Below are 15,141 nucleotides of genomic sequence, written 5' to 3'. Positions count from 1 at the left end.
ACTTGATCCTACAATTGGTACCAAAGTGAGATCTCAAGTTTGATTTCCCTGGATGGCATGTTACTTACGGGTAGGTGTTAGAGGGAGATTGTTGGGTTGGATTGGGTTGGGTCAGCATCCTACCGTGACGAAGGTTTGGGTTGAGGTTGAATCACAGTCGACTTGTGATACTTGGCTCTTTAAAAAGTCATTTGTTCTGTTCTGGTTTGTCGAATAAAACACAAATGCTAAAACAAAAGTCCTTTTTCTTTCCAATGGATGGGTTAGAAAGGTGTTGTGGTTATCGAAGAGTGTCTAGGGGGTGACAAAGAGGATACATAAGGGGTTAAGGTGATGGTTGGAGATGATGGTGGATGTGAGTTACTGTTTGGAAAATTAGAAAAATTCAAATTTTTGTAAAAAAGAAGGAAATGAGGGGAGGGGGTAAGGAAGAAATTATGTTTTTCATTTGTTCTGTTCTCGTTTGTCGAACAAAACAAGAATGCTGAAAAAGAGTCACTTTCGTTCTAATGGATGGGTTAGAAAGGTGTTGCAGTTGTCGAAGAGTATCTAGGGGTGGCAGAGAGGATACATATTGTCACGACCCGAACCCGCCCCTATGGGTTAAGGCCATAACCGGCCAGTAATCACGAGATTACCTACGGCCTCAATCCACTAAAACAAAACTCATCAGAGTAAAAGGGCCAAACGGAAGCAAAATTAAAACTTTGTCCATAGAACTGTGCTTATATGCACACCATCACATTCTAAACATTTATGTGTTAATAACCCACATCAAAATATATATACCAACACAGAACATTGTGCATACAGGATCATACAAGATTAAGTCAGTCGAACCCAAGACTATATACAAAGGTAGTCCAATGTTTTCGCCAACATAACAAAAACTATGAACAAGGACAAAAGCGAAGACAGTCTCGTGCGCGAGACGTTTGGGTTGACTCCTCAAAACTTCGACTGTTTCTCACAATTTCACCGGGGTTGGTTTTGGATGTCCCTTGGCTCACCTACATGTACATGAATGAGTGTGAGCGAATGCCCAGTGAATAATATCAAATGAGGAAGATACATAAGCAATCATTGAAACAGTTACAGCAAACAGCCTTTGGCCCAATCATTTATATTTATCGGCCTTTGGCCCAAACGTTTATGTCGGTCGGCCTTCGGCCCAGTCATTCATGTCAATCGACCTTCGGCCCAATTATTCGTATCAATCGGCCTTCGGCCCAATCATTCGTATCAATCGGCCTTCGGCCCAATCATTCATATCAATCGTTGTCCACCATTCAGATTAATGAACTTACAAAACCTACATATAAGTAAACAATTGGACAACAGTATATTTCAAATATCTTAATAAGATATTACTCACAGTGGTCGACTTGTGGATTTGCCCTGGAGCTTGACCCTACACATTCCATGAACACAAAAAGGGTCACAAACAATTCGATCAATTCTTAAATTCACATTTTCCTCTTTAGGCTTTATTCTTATCTCTTTAATTCAATTACAATGCTCAATGAATGCCTAAGAGTACTTGGAAGTGAAAGAAAACAGAAAACGGAACTCAGACTGCATAATTTTTTTTTTCAGAAAACAGGGTCCCCGCTCAAGCGGACCCTTAAGGCCTGCAAAAGTACTGGAAGCATCAAAATTACGCTCAAGCTTGAAGTCTAGCGCTCGAGCGGAAGGCCTCTCTTCATGGCTCCCCGCTCGAGCGTCAAATTTCCCGCTCGAGCGGACATCCATGTCTGCAAAAGTACTGGGAGCACGAATTTCCCGCTCGAGCAGCACTTTCCCCGCTCGAGTGGACATCAAAAATTCTGGGTTTTCCAGAACACATTCTTGAGCTCCAATTCGACATTCAAACCAACATTTCTCGCATTTTATGGCTCCAACCTCACATATTCTTGTACTAACATGGTATAAACACTAAAACACATCATCATGGAGCTCAATTTCTGAATCAAACACATGCATGCCCCAAATTGACACCAAACTCAATTCCAATAGACACATTCATGCATCCAAAGCTCTTATCTTCATAAATTGTACATGCATGTGATGTATTGCTCCCATTTTCAACTTAGATGACACAAATGGTGATTTTACATGAGCTTTAACCAAAATCCTACATGGATCATGTAATTTAAACTCAAACATGCAATTTCAAGCAATTACATACATGCATGCACACATGGGTCTTTAATACAACAAAATCAAACTAATTCATGTTCTTGACCCTCATTCAAATTTGAATTCACAAGATGATAACTAAAAACACATGAATTACTCACCAATGAGCTTTAATCTTCACAATTTATGGCAAATTCTTGAGTTATCTTCAAGACTTTCAAAGTTCAAGAGCAAAACTTGCACAATTCTTCTCTCTCTCTATAGCCGGCTTTCACACCCTCTCCATGCCTATCTCAGATTTTTGAGTTCAAAAAGGAGCAAAGAGAGTGTATATGGCCATATAAAAAGTCCCACTAATGTTTATTTAATAATATTAAATAGTTGGACACTAATTCACCAATTTAACCAACTTAATTTAATCCAAATCAATTTTCAATTAAATTTCACCGTAGGCTCTAAAAATTATGCCAATCACAATGGCGTAATCAATTTCGAGTTTTGTGGCCGATAAGGCCTTCAATTTAATTTTCGAAGCGGAAAAATCAAATAGATATTCCTACGGTGAACAGATAGAAATTCAAAACCACATATTTTCACATAATGGCACACAAAATCATATTAAACACATAATCATACCTAGGTTAAGGACCAATTAACATATTACGGGACAGGGGTATCACACATATGGGGTTGAGACAATGGTTGGAGATGATGGTGGATGTGAGTTAAGGTTTGGAAAATTAGAAAAATTTCAAATTTTTGTAAAAAGAAGGGGGGCGTAAGGAAGAAATTATGTTGTGTAAATAGAATTACCCATAGAAAAATTATTAAACTTAGTGCGTCCAGGGTAATTCAATTTGCAAACAACACTATATCTCAATACACAATTTATATAATTCAGATATTAATTTTTAAACAAATATGATGTGCAAATGAAATTACCCTTGTCCAAACATAAAAATGGGATGCATTTAGAAGCACCCTTACACTATATCTAGGGCCAATCATCAACCTTAACATGCTGGTTTGAGTGACTATTCTCTCAAATAATGTTACAAAGCTCCTCTAACAACAAGGGGAAGAAAGAAGAGTCGTCTTCAGGACTGTAGACAGATGGACATGGGGATGCAGTTGTGCCACAAGGCACAAATATCCATATTACTTACATAATAATGTATATATATATATAGTTATATTATCAGGATATTGATTGTCTACATAAATATTCTCTAATTTTAATTATTGAGAGTTCCCATGTAATTAGATTAATATTTGCTCCCTACATTTCAACATGGTCCCAACCAGATGATCCGTCTTCAAAATTGTTTTCTAATCGTTGAACCTCATTGTGAGCCAATCTGCTCATTATAGCAAGACCTGAAATAAACACACACAAAAAAAGGCCAATTTTGGATTAGGAAACAAAAAAAGAAAAAGAACAGTGAAAGGACATCGCCTCCTATTGGTGGCTTCCATCTATGCTGTTGCCAAAGAAAATAAATTTACTAAAGAGCTCAGCGAGAACTAACAAGACAGTGCTAGTAATTTAGAACAGTGTCATTTTGGATTAACATCTTAACTGGCATGAGGGAAAAAATATATCTTTCCAAATTGGGTAAAATTCACTTTACCCATTGTGGTTTGATCTTGAAGCATTTTACCCCCAATGATTCAAATATAGGCAGAGAGCTCCCTCGTAGTTTTGGACCAAACTGCACTGTAAACGCTGTTAATGGAAAATGAAAAATAGACCTTTATACCCTCATCATTGTCTTTCGTCTCTTTCTTTATTAACAAAAAATAAACCATTATCACTATTGTATTCAACCCAATTACCACCATTTATTTTAATGGATAAAAAATATACATAAAATAATTTTAAAAATAAATACATATATGTCTCATAAAAACTATGCATATATACACGCAACATTAAAGTTATACATATGTATATATATCTGGTAATTGAAATATGCCTATAAATAAACCCAATAATTGAAAGAAGAAACATGGTGTGAAACGTGGCTGTGCAACCCATGGTTGTGTAAGGGACTATTATAAGTGTAAATAGTAGCTATGGCCGAAATTGTGTGTGAATTCAGGAGGAAGGAGGCGGTGATACGAGAGGTCGGGGAGAGGCAAGGACGTGGGGGAAGGAGGGAGGGGGCTGCAGCGGTGGTTGGTATTAGTGTTAGGGTTAGAGTTTATAGAATTGGAATTTTTAGGGTTTGAAGGTAGATGATGAAGATGAAGGGTAAAAATGGCTTTTTGCATTTTTATTTTACTTTAGTTTTAAAAAAAAGTTATATCCACTTTCAAAGCAGGCAAGTGCATTACATTTTTTGTTAATTTTAACTAACTATTGGAGTTTAGTCCAAAATTATGAGGGAGTTGCCTGCTATATTTGAACCATAGGGAGTTAAAGTGCTCCAAGCTCAAACCGTAACGGGATAAAGTGAATTTTGTCCTTCCAAATTATGTGTAGAATATATCGCCACAAGGTGAACAGTTATTAAATAGTTAAGACTAATTAATCAAAGAAAATCATGCGAGTTGCAAGGTTGCCGGGGGCCTACTCAGTTTTATCTTAGTTCATTCAGTTTTATCTTAGTTCTTATACAAAATGATTCCATATTCATCCAATTTCATTACTAATAATAGTATAATAGGCAACATAGAACACAACAATTAGCCTAATCAACCTCTATTGCATGTGGCAATGAATAAAACATAATGGGCATGCAAACATTGTTGTGCAAATTCACTTAAATTTTTACTATTTGCTTCATAAAAAAAAAAAAAGCACACCACGTGTAGAATTAGTGCAGATGTGTGTATGCATGTATGCATCTCAGTACCTTCAATGACTTTGTAGAGAGCTGACCACCATCTTTCACTAGGAAACTGGTATTGATCTAGCGCCTTTTCGATGACTTCATCATGTTTCCCTTGTAAAACTTCCTGAAGGGTTACAACCGCATCCTTAGTTTTCTTGACGATATTGTTCTCATCTTCCATCATTTCCAAGGAGGGTTGAAGAAGGATATTCTGTGAGGAAGCCATATAAACACCAAGTGCAAACTGCGTAGCAGCAGCCCAGTGGGAAGAGGCTACCCGTCTCCCCTGCTGCCCATTAAATATCTCTTCTCCCGAGGACTTATTCTCTCCTTCTCCTCCTCCGAGTACTAAGCTGTGTAAATACTGAGCATTTGCAGCCCCTGTACTCTGAATCATCTTCGAGAAACCACTTGCTTCATTCAACAATAGTTTCTCCGGGGCATCATATTCCATAACCTGAAAAATAGGTGTTGACAATTTCTTACTACTGACATTCATACAAAACAACTCCAACTCAAAGACTGATGAATGTTCAATGTAAGGGCACACCTGACCAGCATCAAGCACCAGAATTCGATCACTATCTATAATGGTATTAAGTCGATGAGCAATGATGAGCATTGTGCGTGATCTGAATTCTTCTCGAATAGTTCTCTGGATAAGTGAGTCAGTTTTAACATCAACAGCTGCCGTGGCTTCATCAAGAACAAGAATTTTTGATCTGCGTAACAATGCTCTCCCAAGACTCAATAGTTGCCTCTGTCCAACACTGAAATTCTCCCCAGCCTCCGAAACCTTTACAGTCAAAAAAAAAAAAAAAATTACTTTCTTTTTTTTTGTTAATCAATTGTCAATTTCCTTCTTTTGGACAGTAAAATATATTTGATAATGGGTCAAACCTTAGACAATAATAATTTGTACACATAAATAATTCCATTTAATTTGTACACATTGACTTCACTCTAAATGCTGTAAAAATGTCATTCAAACTATTGTAATCATATTAAAGGACAATAAAATAATATAAAACTCTGTCAAACTTTGACTTCACTTCAATCACTAACAGTTTAGTCAACTTTCAGAGGAGATACGAATATCATACATGTTTCATTATCATAGAACCCTGCAGATGTAAGAAACTAATGGAACCAAAGCTTATAGGTGAGGTTTTCTAGACAAACTGGCTTCTGGAATATCATACTTGTGTGATTTATTAGAGAAATCATTTATTTATTTATTTAGTTATTTTTTTATAAATCAAAACTGGCTTTTGGCCAAAAATACTAATTTCTCGTGTTAGTGGTAGGACTAGCATAGGTTGGCAATTTCATAGCTATGTAATGTGTGCCTTAGTTAGAGTCCAAGCCACTACCACTTTGGAGAGCATAGTGGACAAGTCTTGAAGCCGTGGAAGCAAGGATGCTATGGAAGTTCTTCACCGGCATGTGAGTTGCTATGGGAGAGATTCATTGGCATGTGAATTGCTATGCACTGCTATTATTGCATAATAATACCCACTAAAAATACAAAGAAACCTAATAAACAATGATTATCCTAATAAATAGAAGTAAATGACTAAACTGCCCTCCATCATTAATACAAAAAATACTACATATCTTAACAACCAGCAACTATCCAGATAGGTTGGTTGACCATGATAGAATCAAGTCCTTAGGTTGTCAAAAATGATCCACATGTGGGCCGGCCATCTGTAAACATGGGCCAACCCATGGTGCGATCTAGAGCACTGTTTTTAAAACCGGATTGGGCTGGCCAATTCGACCGGTCAACCCGTTGACCGGTTCAAGTTCCGGTCCGGATAGACCCTAAAACCCATTCTAACTTGAAAACCGACTTATTTTCTTAAAACCAGATAAAGCCACGGTTAAACCCATCATCCGCTCAACCCGGAGCCAGTTCAGTGACACCGGCCAAGCCCTCATGTGTGATAACTGCAATGCAAGACAATGTAAAACTGTTTATGCTAAAAACAACAACTAACTTGCAAAATGGAAATGCAGGACTGCGATCTAAAGTGAGTGATGCGCTCAATCTAACTTCTAATACCAACAAAAGTTGGTGATGAAAGGGGAAACACCATCGAGGTTCTTTCTTCGCCTCAATGAAGAGGACTTAACTATTTCTTACGTGTGAGTGAGTGTAGTACTCATATGACATGAAAGGCAAAATAAACTATTCTATTGATGAATGGAAGTATAGTAGCTTATAGGCTTGAATAAATTGAAATGAATAAGTTAAGACATTCTAAGTTAGTGAAACTAGGAAATGTAAAAGATAAAGGCGCTGGGTCAAATTGAAGTATGAAAATAATCTTTTTGTTTGGTTGGTACTAGACCGTTTGCCATGATCACTTCTTGGGTATTTATAGTTGTTGCCGATGGCAGTTTATTCGATCCAGCTTTCTCCGTCAAGGTCCCATGATTGCTTGCCATGCGTCCCATGATTCCATATCTGAAACTGATCACTTGCTGCATTTGTGAATAGTTGATGTTGAATTCTTGCATGACATCCTGCATTCTCCCTTCCATGTCACCATTATCCCATGTTTGTAGGTCAAGTAACTATTTCCTAGGATTTAGAAGTGAGCCAAACCTGGTGGTTTGTTACATCCCATGGGAGCATTTGTATAACGGTTGAACCATCTTGGAAAAGGGGCTGCATTTGTGGATAATTGGTTTTGAATTCTTGCATGACATCCTGCATTCTCTCTTCCTTGACACCATTATCCCCATGTTCATAGGTTATGATTCTCTGTTCCATGTCACCATTATCTCCCTATGTTCCTAGGTCATATGGCTATTTCCTAAGATTTAGGAGTGAGCCAAACCTAGTGGATTGTTACATCCCATGGGACCATTTGTATAACAGGTGAACCATCCTGGAAAAGGGTACACGTGGCCCACTTTTTGAAGCGTAATTGTGAGATACCCCAAATTAATTATAGTAATAATCAACTTTAAATATCCTATGTCAAATTAATTATTTTAATTTGTAGAATATTTAAAATAATGAATAAAAAGTAGATAGCTAGAAAGCTTTGAGGAAAGAATAAGAAGAAGAACTTTGGAATATTTATGATCAATGAATAAACTTCAGACAAATTGGAAATAGAAATCTGTTTTAATAAGATAATCCAAGAATATAAATATTTATTATTAAAGAGTTAGGGGAAGACTTAAGACTTGATTTGAGAATAATAGCATGAGCTTTAGTACTAATTGAGGAGCTTAATGATCCTAGTCTAATGTGCTTGATCAACTCATATAATAAAAATTTTACTAATCAGGATTAGTGTTAATTAAGCGTGAATAGTGAACCTTAATTGGGATTAATTAAGTTAAGTAAGATTAAGTATAAACCTCACAATTAATTAGTCCTAACCTAGATTAGTTAAACTAAATAAACAAGATTAGTGAATTAATGAACCTAGTAACTAATGATTTTCAGAGAATACCACCAAGATTAGGGAATGATTGTGATATCCTCCCCTTTTTGTATTAATAAAGATTAATAATTACAAAGGGGTCCTAAGGCATAGAATAATTACAATTGATAATAACCCCACTAATAATAATAATATTTTAACTCTCCCCTCAAGTTGGTGCGAAGATATCTCTCATGCTTAGTTTGCCTAGGATGTCATGCAATGGTTTACTCCTAACTCCCTTGGTGAGGATGTCAGCGAGTTGTTCACCAGTATGCACAAATGGAGTACAAATTGTGCCACTAGTGAGTTTCTCCTTAATGAAATGACAATCAATCTCAACATGCTTTGTTCTGTCATGTTGAACCGGATTGTGAGCGATGTTGATGGCGGCCTTATTGTCACAGTATAACTGCATGGAGTCCGTCTTATCATTACCAAGATCAATCAACAATAACTTGATCCATAACAGCTCACACACCCCTTGTGCCATAGCTCTAAACTCAGCTTCTGCACTTGACCTGGCAACCGCATTCTGTTTCTTACTCCTCCAAGTAACTAAGTTGCCTCTAACAAAGGTGCAATACCCTAAAGTCGATCTCCTATCAGTTACTGATCTAACCCAGTTAGCATCTGTATAAGCTTCTACACGAAGATGATCATGCTTTGAAAAATAAAGACCCTTACTAGGAGCAGACTTCAAGTACCTCAAGATTCTCATGACAGCCTCGAAGTGAATCTGATGAGGAGCATGCATAAACTGGCTAACCACACTGACAACAACAACAATATCAGGACGGGAGTGAGATAGGTAAATGAGCTTACCCACTAATCGTTGATAGCTCCCCCTATCAATAGCTTCCCCTCCTTCATCATCTCCTAATTTCTGATTGGGTTCCAGTGGAGTGTCACATGCCTTGCAACCAAGCATCCCAATTTCCTTCAACAGGTCAAGCATATATTTTCTCTGTGAGATAAATATTCCATCCTTGGAGCGAGCAACAACAATATCAGGACGGGAGTGAGATAGATAGATGAGCTTACCCACTAATCGCTGATAGCTCCCCCTATCAACAGCTGCTCCCCCTTCATCATTCCCCAGTTTCTAATTAGGTTCTAGTGGAGTGTCACAAGCCTTACAGCCATGCATCCTCGTTTCCTTCAACAAGTCAAGCACATACTTCCTTTGTGAAATAAATATCCTATCATTTGAGCGAGCAACTTCAATTCCCAGAAAATACTTCAAGCTCCCCAAGTCTTTGATTTCAAACTCACTCGCTAAATATTTCTTCAACAGAGGTATTTCCTCACTATCATCACCTGTAAGAATTATGTCATCCACATAAACAATGAGTGCTATAGTCTTACCACGTGAGGAATTTTCACAAATAAAGTGTGATCTGTTTGACTCTGTTTGAAGCCATATTTAAGCATAGCCTGAGTGAATCTCTCAAGCCAAGCCCTTGGAGACTGTTTGACACCATTGAATGACTTCTTAAGTTGACATACTTTACCCTCTGTTTGATGATCCTCAAAGCTAGAGGGAATGTCCATATGTACCTCTTCTTTGAGGTCACATGGAGAAAGGCATTCTTTACATCAAACTGATGAAGTGGCCAATCTAGATTAGCTACTAGAGAGAGAAGTACTCTAACTGAATTCATCTTAGCAATAGGTGCAAAAGTCTCCTGATAGTCAACGCCATATGTCTGAGTGAACTCTTTTGCCACAACTCTAACCTTGTAACGTTCAATAGAACCATCTGCTTTGTGTTTCATAGTATACACCCATTTGCATCCCACAGATCGTTTGTCCTTAGGTAACTCAGTCAATTCCCAAGTGCCATTCTTCCTAAGTGCTTTCATTTCCTCAATCATGGCAAGTTTCCACTTAGAGGTAGCAAGAGCATCCTGAAAATGGTTAGGAATGCTAACAGAGGAAATATTTGACACAAAAGCTCTATATGAGGATGACAAGAGAGAGTAGGACACAAAATTTGAGATAGGATGTTGAGTACAAGATCTCACACCCTTTCTCTTGGCAATAGGAACATCAAGATCAATAAGAGTATCAAGATCAGTGAACTCAAGAGATTCAAAGTTACCTGGACTCTCATCAAAAGCAGGAGATGGCAGTGGGTGAGCAAAAGTGGTCTCTTGTATCCAGTCAACTTTCTGTCTATCTTTATCCCTGACATAAAGTTGCCCTTGCCCTTGCCCTTGCCCTTGCCCTTCCCTATCCTTGGTGACATTGGGTTCTGTAGTCCCAGTAAGAGGTGGTGGGGCAAGAACAATTGGTTCCACCATAGGAATCACAAGAATCACTTCACACCAAGGCTCCCCTTAAAGGGAGGACTGTGACACCGAAGAGGACAAGAAATAGGAGACTCAAAAAAGGTGACATCCATGGACACAAACCATTTACGAGAAGGAGGGTGATAACACTTATACCCCTTTTGAGTAGGAGAGTACCTAAAGAAAACACATTTGAGGGAGCGAGGGTCCAACTTACCACGAGTAGCAGAGTGATTATGGACAAAATAGTAAATATTTTTGGAGGAATAGAAAACAAGGACTCAGAACCTAGGAGGACTTAAAGGGGAGCTTGTTTTTGCAAGACCTGGGTAGGAAGACGATTAATAAGATGGACAGCAGTGAAAATAGCATCACCCCAGTAGGACCGAGGCACACTCATAGAAAAACACATGTACCGAGCCATGTCAAGAAGATGACGATTCTTGCGTTCCGCCACCCCATTTTGTTGAAGGGTATTGGTGCAAGAGGTTTGATGGATAATGCCATGGACAAAAAAATATTGCCCTAACCCAGAATCTATGTATTCCCTCCCATTATCAGAACGGAAGATTTTGACAGTGGCTGCAAACTGAGTACAAATCATCTTATAAAAATTGTGGAACACAGAGAAAACCTCACTGTTGTCTTTCATGAGATACACCCAAACAGTACGAGAAAAATCATCAATAAATGTAACAAACCATCGATGACATTTCATAGATATAACACGAGATGGACCCTAGACATCAGAATGTATTAATGAAAAAGGAACTAAACTTTTATTAAAACTGCGAACAAAAGAAGCTCTGTATTATTTTCCAAGTTGACAAGACTCACAAAGAAACTCAGACACATTATTGTTTGCAAAAATAGATAGAAATAAATGCTTAAGTAAATAAAAAGAAGGATGCCCAAGACGCCGATGCCACAACCATAAATCATCTTTTGTAGTAGGACTCGTGGTAGAAGTATGAGCAAGCTTGTCCGGTTAATTTAGAAAGTAGAGACCATTTTTTGCACTATCACTGCCAATCGTCCTCCTCATGACATGGTCCTGAAAAAGACAATGATCAAGGAAAAATGTCACACTACAATTCAAATCATTTGTAATACGACTCAAGGATAACAAGTTAATAGAAAAATTGGGAACATGGAGAACAGAAGATAGAGGAATGGTAGGAGTGACATGAACTAAACCTTTCCCAGAAATAGAAGAAACAGTACCATCTGCAATCCTAAATCTATCCTGACCTGAAGAGGGCTTATAGGCAGAGAAAAGGTCAGAGGATCCAGACATATGATTTGAGGCACTAGAATCAATAATTCAGGGCAAAGACTTATGAGAAAGGAAAACACGAGGAGAAGAAGCTAAGTTATCTGAACGGACAAACGACGAGGAAGATGTATTGAGAGCAGTAGAAGACTGGCGGTCCAGCAAGTGACGTAGAACATCCTCAAGCTCATGAGTAGTCATGCCAGATAGACCATTAGAAGGCTGGCCAATGGAAGCGGAAGTAGAATTAGGTGCATCAATGACACTAGATTGGTGAGCCCGTGGATGAGAGCTACGTCCTCTAGACTGGCCTGACTGACCTCCCCTAGAACCAGACTGATCACTTCGACCCCCAGATGGAGTTCCACGAAACTTCCAACACGTCTCACGAGTATGCCATGGCTTTTTACAGTAATCACAGAATATAGATTCCTTAGTGGCAGACAGAGGGATGGGAGTCAAGCTGAGGCCATCTCTAGGGGTAGACAATATTGCTGAGCGCTCAGTAGAGACAAGAGATATCATAGTAGACTAGCGACTCTCCTCATTCTGTACATAGGCAAATGCCTCCTGAAGTGAAGGAAGTGTTGGCATATTATAATCACCGAAAGTCACTTAGTATTTTATATTAGCCGAAAGGCACTAGGGTCTGTAATCATTGTTATGCCCTCAGGGATCATCTTGTAATTGTCTTGTTTGTAAACCCTAATCTTCATTTATAAATAAGGGGTGATATCTCATCATACCCTAAGCTGGTTATTCAAGCTTCATGGTATCAGAGCAGAACCTATAGGGTTTCGGCTCACCCTCGTTGGTAGACCTTTTCACCAACAACACTCTAGGGTTCGAAGCTTACCTGGGTGGATCATCACTCAGCCGTCTTCCTCAGTCGATCTCCTCAGCCGTCTTCCTCAGTCGATCTCCTCATCTCCTCAGCTCGTCTTCCTCAGCCGTCTTCCTCGTCGACCTCCTCTGTCGATCGTCACTCAGCCGTCAGCTCCGCAGCTCGGCGACCTCCTCCAGCCATTTCGTCGCTCGTCTTCTTCGTCGTCCTCAGCCTCTGATCTCACTGTGGTATATAAATATATATATATATACCTATATATCCTGATATATATATATAAATAGAGCCGGATATATATTTATATATAAAGACATGTATAAATAAATCAACTTAAAATAAAAAAATAAAAAAAAATAAAAAAAATAAAATAATAACAAAATAAAAAAAAATAAAAAAAAACAAATAAATAAATAAAATAAAATAAAATATATATATATATATATTCAAAAAAAAAAAAAAAAAAATTCATTTCTTAATTTTTGTTATGTCTTTATAGTGGTCATTGTGCCTGTTATCTCACTACCACCTTCCGGGTTTATGATTTCTACTAGTTTGTTGCGGGTTTGGTAGTATTGTATCCATGACAGATTCCACTAGTGTGTCCTCTTCGTCTCAAACACCAAAGAGTGAGAGTCTCATTCTACCTACTACCATGACTGAGAATCCCAACCCTAGTCTGAAAATCACCACCTCTCTATTTAATGGTCAGAACTACCTAGCATGGTCTCAAAGTTTGACTTTGTTTTTGAAAAGCAGAGGAAAGATGGGATATGTTGATGGCAGGATACAGGCACCTAGTACCACTGACTCAGGTTATGACCAATGGGAGATTACCAACTCTTTGATTATGAGTTGGCTTATCCATTCGATGGTTCCAGAACTTGGTGAGGGCTACTTGTCTATGGAGACTGCCCAGGACATTTGGGAGGCTGTGGCTGTTACCTATTCCCGCAAAGGAAATTTTTCACAGGCATTTGAGTTGCGTCGCTCTATTGAGAGCACACTTCAGGGGGAGCAGACTGTTCTTCAATACTTCACTTTCCTCACCAACGGCTGGAAACGCCTTGACCACCTGGAAGACTATAAGCCCGTTTGCCCTACTGATTCTGTCGGGTACAAGTTCATTGCTCGGGAACGGGTCTTTAAATTTTTGGCCGGTCTAAATATGGAGTATGATCCAGTTAGGGGTCGAGTTCTGAGTATGGACACCCTTCCTTCACTACAGGAGGCATTTGCCTATGTACAAAATGAGGAGAGTCGTCGATCAGCTATGATGTCCCCTGTCTCTACTGACCGTTCCGCATTACTGTCTACTCCTCGAGATGGCCTCAGCCTGCCTCCTCCGTCTGCTGCTAAGGAGTCTGTATTCTGTGATTATTGCAAGAAGCCGCGGCATACTCGTGAGACATGTTGGAAGCTTCATGGGACTCCATCTGGGGGTCGAGGTGATCGGTCAGGTTCTCGAGGAGGTCGGTCAGGCCACTCTCGAGGACGTGGTTCCTATTCCCGGGCTCATCAGTCTAGTGCCGTTGATACCCTTGATTCTAATTCTACTTCTGTTACCCAAGTTTCTGATACTGAGCTGGAGGATGCTTTGCGCCAATTGTTGGACCGCCGATCTTCTACTACTCTCAGTACCGCTTCCTCGTCCTTTGCCCGCTCAGGTAACTTAGCATCTGTTCCTTGTGCTTTCCTGTGTCATACATCTTTGCCTTGGATTATTGATTCTGGTGCCTCAGATCATATGTCTGGCTCCTCTGATCTTTTCTCTGCCTATAAGCCCTCTTCAGGTCAGGACAAAGTTAGGATTGCCGATGGAACTGTTTCTTCCATTTCTGGAAAAGGTTTAGTCCAAGTCACTCCTACCATGCATCTATCTTCTGTTCTCCATGTTCCCAAGTTTTCTGTTAATCTGTTATCCTTAAGTCGTCTTACCCAGGATTTGAATTGTTGTGTGACGTTTTTTCCTGATCATTGTCTTTTTCAGGACCTTGTCACGGGGAGGACGATTGGCAGTGGTAGTGCAGAAAATGGTCTCTACTTCCTAGATCAACCGGACAAACTTGCTTATTCTTCCACCACGTCTTCTACTACCCCCGCTGATGTATGGTTGTGGCATCGGCGTCTTGGGCATCCCTCATTTCATTTACTTAAGCATTTATTTCCTTCTAGTTTCGCAAATCATCATGTGTCTGACTTTCTTTGTGAGTCTTGTCAACTTGGAAAACAACATAGAGCTTCTTTTGCTCCCAGTTTGAATAAAAGCTTAGTTCCTTTTTCATTAATACATTCTGATGTTTGGGGTCCC

The 15,141-nt window shown here is 39.0% G+C and overlaps 1 protein-coding gene across 13 annotated transcripts in view; it reads right to left on the bottom strand.

The window, feature by feature from the left end:
- Window positions 1-862: 862 nt before the first annotated feature.
- Window positions 863-15,141, bottom strand: part of LOC114291047 (ABC transporter C family member 12) — a 93,764-nt gene continuing 79,485 nt past the window's right edge. For 8 of the 13 annotated variants that reach the window (XM_082887327.1, XM_082887338.1, XM_082887329.1 and 5 more), the window contains 3 exons: window positions 5,527-5,772; window positions 4,998-5,433; window positions 3,012-3,516 (listed from right to left, as the gene is read on the bottom strand). In XM_082887327.1, the coding sequence (XP_082743453.1) occupies window positions 3,419-3,516; window positions 4,998-5,433; window positions 5,527-5,772 (780 nt within the window). In that variant the 3' untranslated portion in view covers window positions 3,012-3,418. Of the gene's footprint in view, window positions 1,011-3,011; window positions 3,517-4,997; window positions 5,434-5,526; window positions 5,773-11,648; window positions 11,771-15,141 lie in introns of those variants that run through there. The other 5 variants (XM_082887335.1, XM_082887336.1, XM_082887337.1 and 2 more) reach the window with 3 other exon arrangements.

Source organism: Camellia sinensis, chromosome 9, assembly GCF_055761805.1.
Source record: "Camellia sinensis isolate YWXY chromosome 9, ASM5576180v1, whole genome shotgun sequence".
Lineage (NCBI taxonomy): Eukaryota > Viridiplantae > Streptophyta > Magnoliopsida > Ericales > Theaceae > Camellia > Camellia sinensis.
This window is presented reverse-complemented; position numbering and strand designations above follow the sequence as displayed.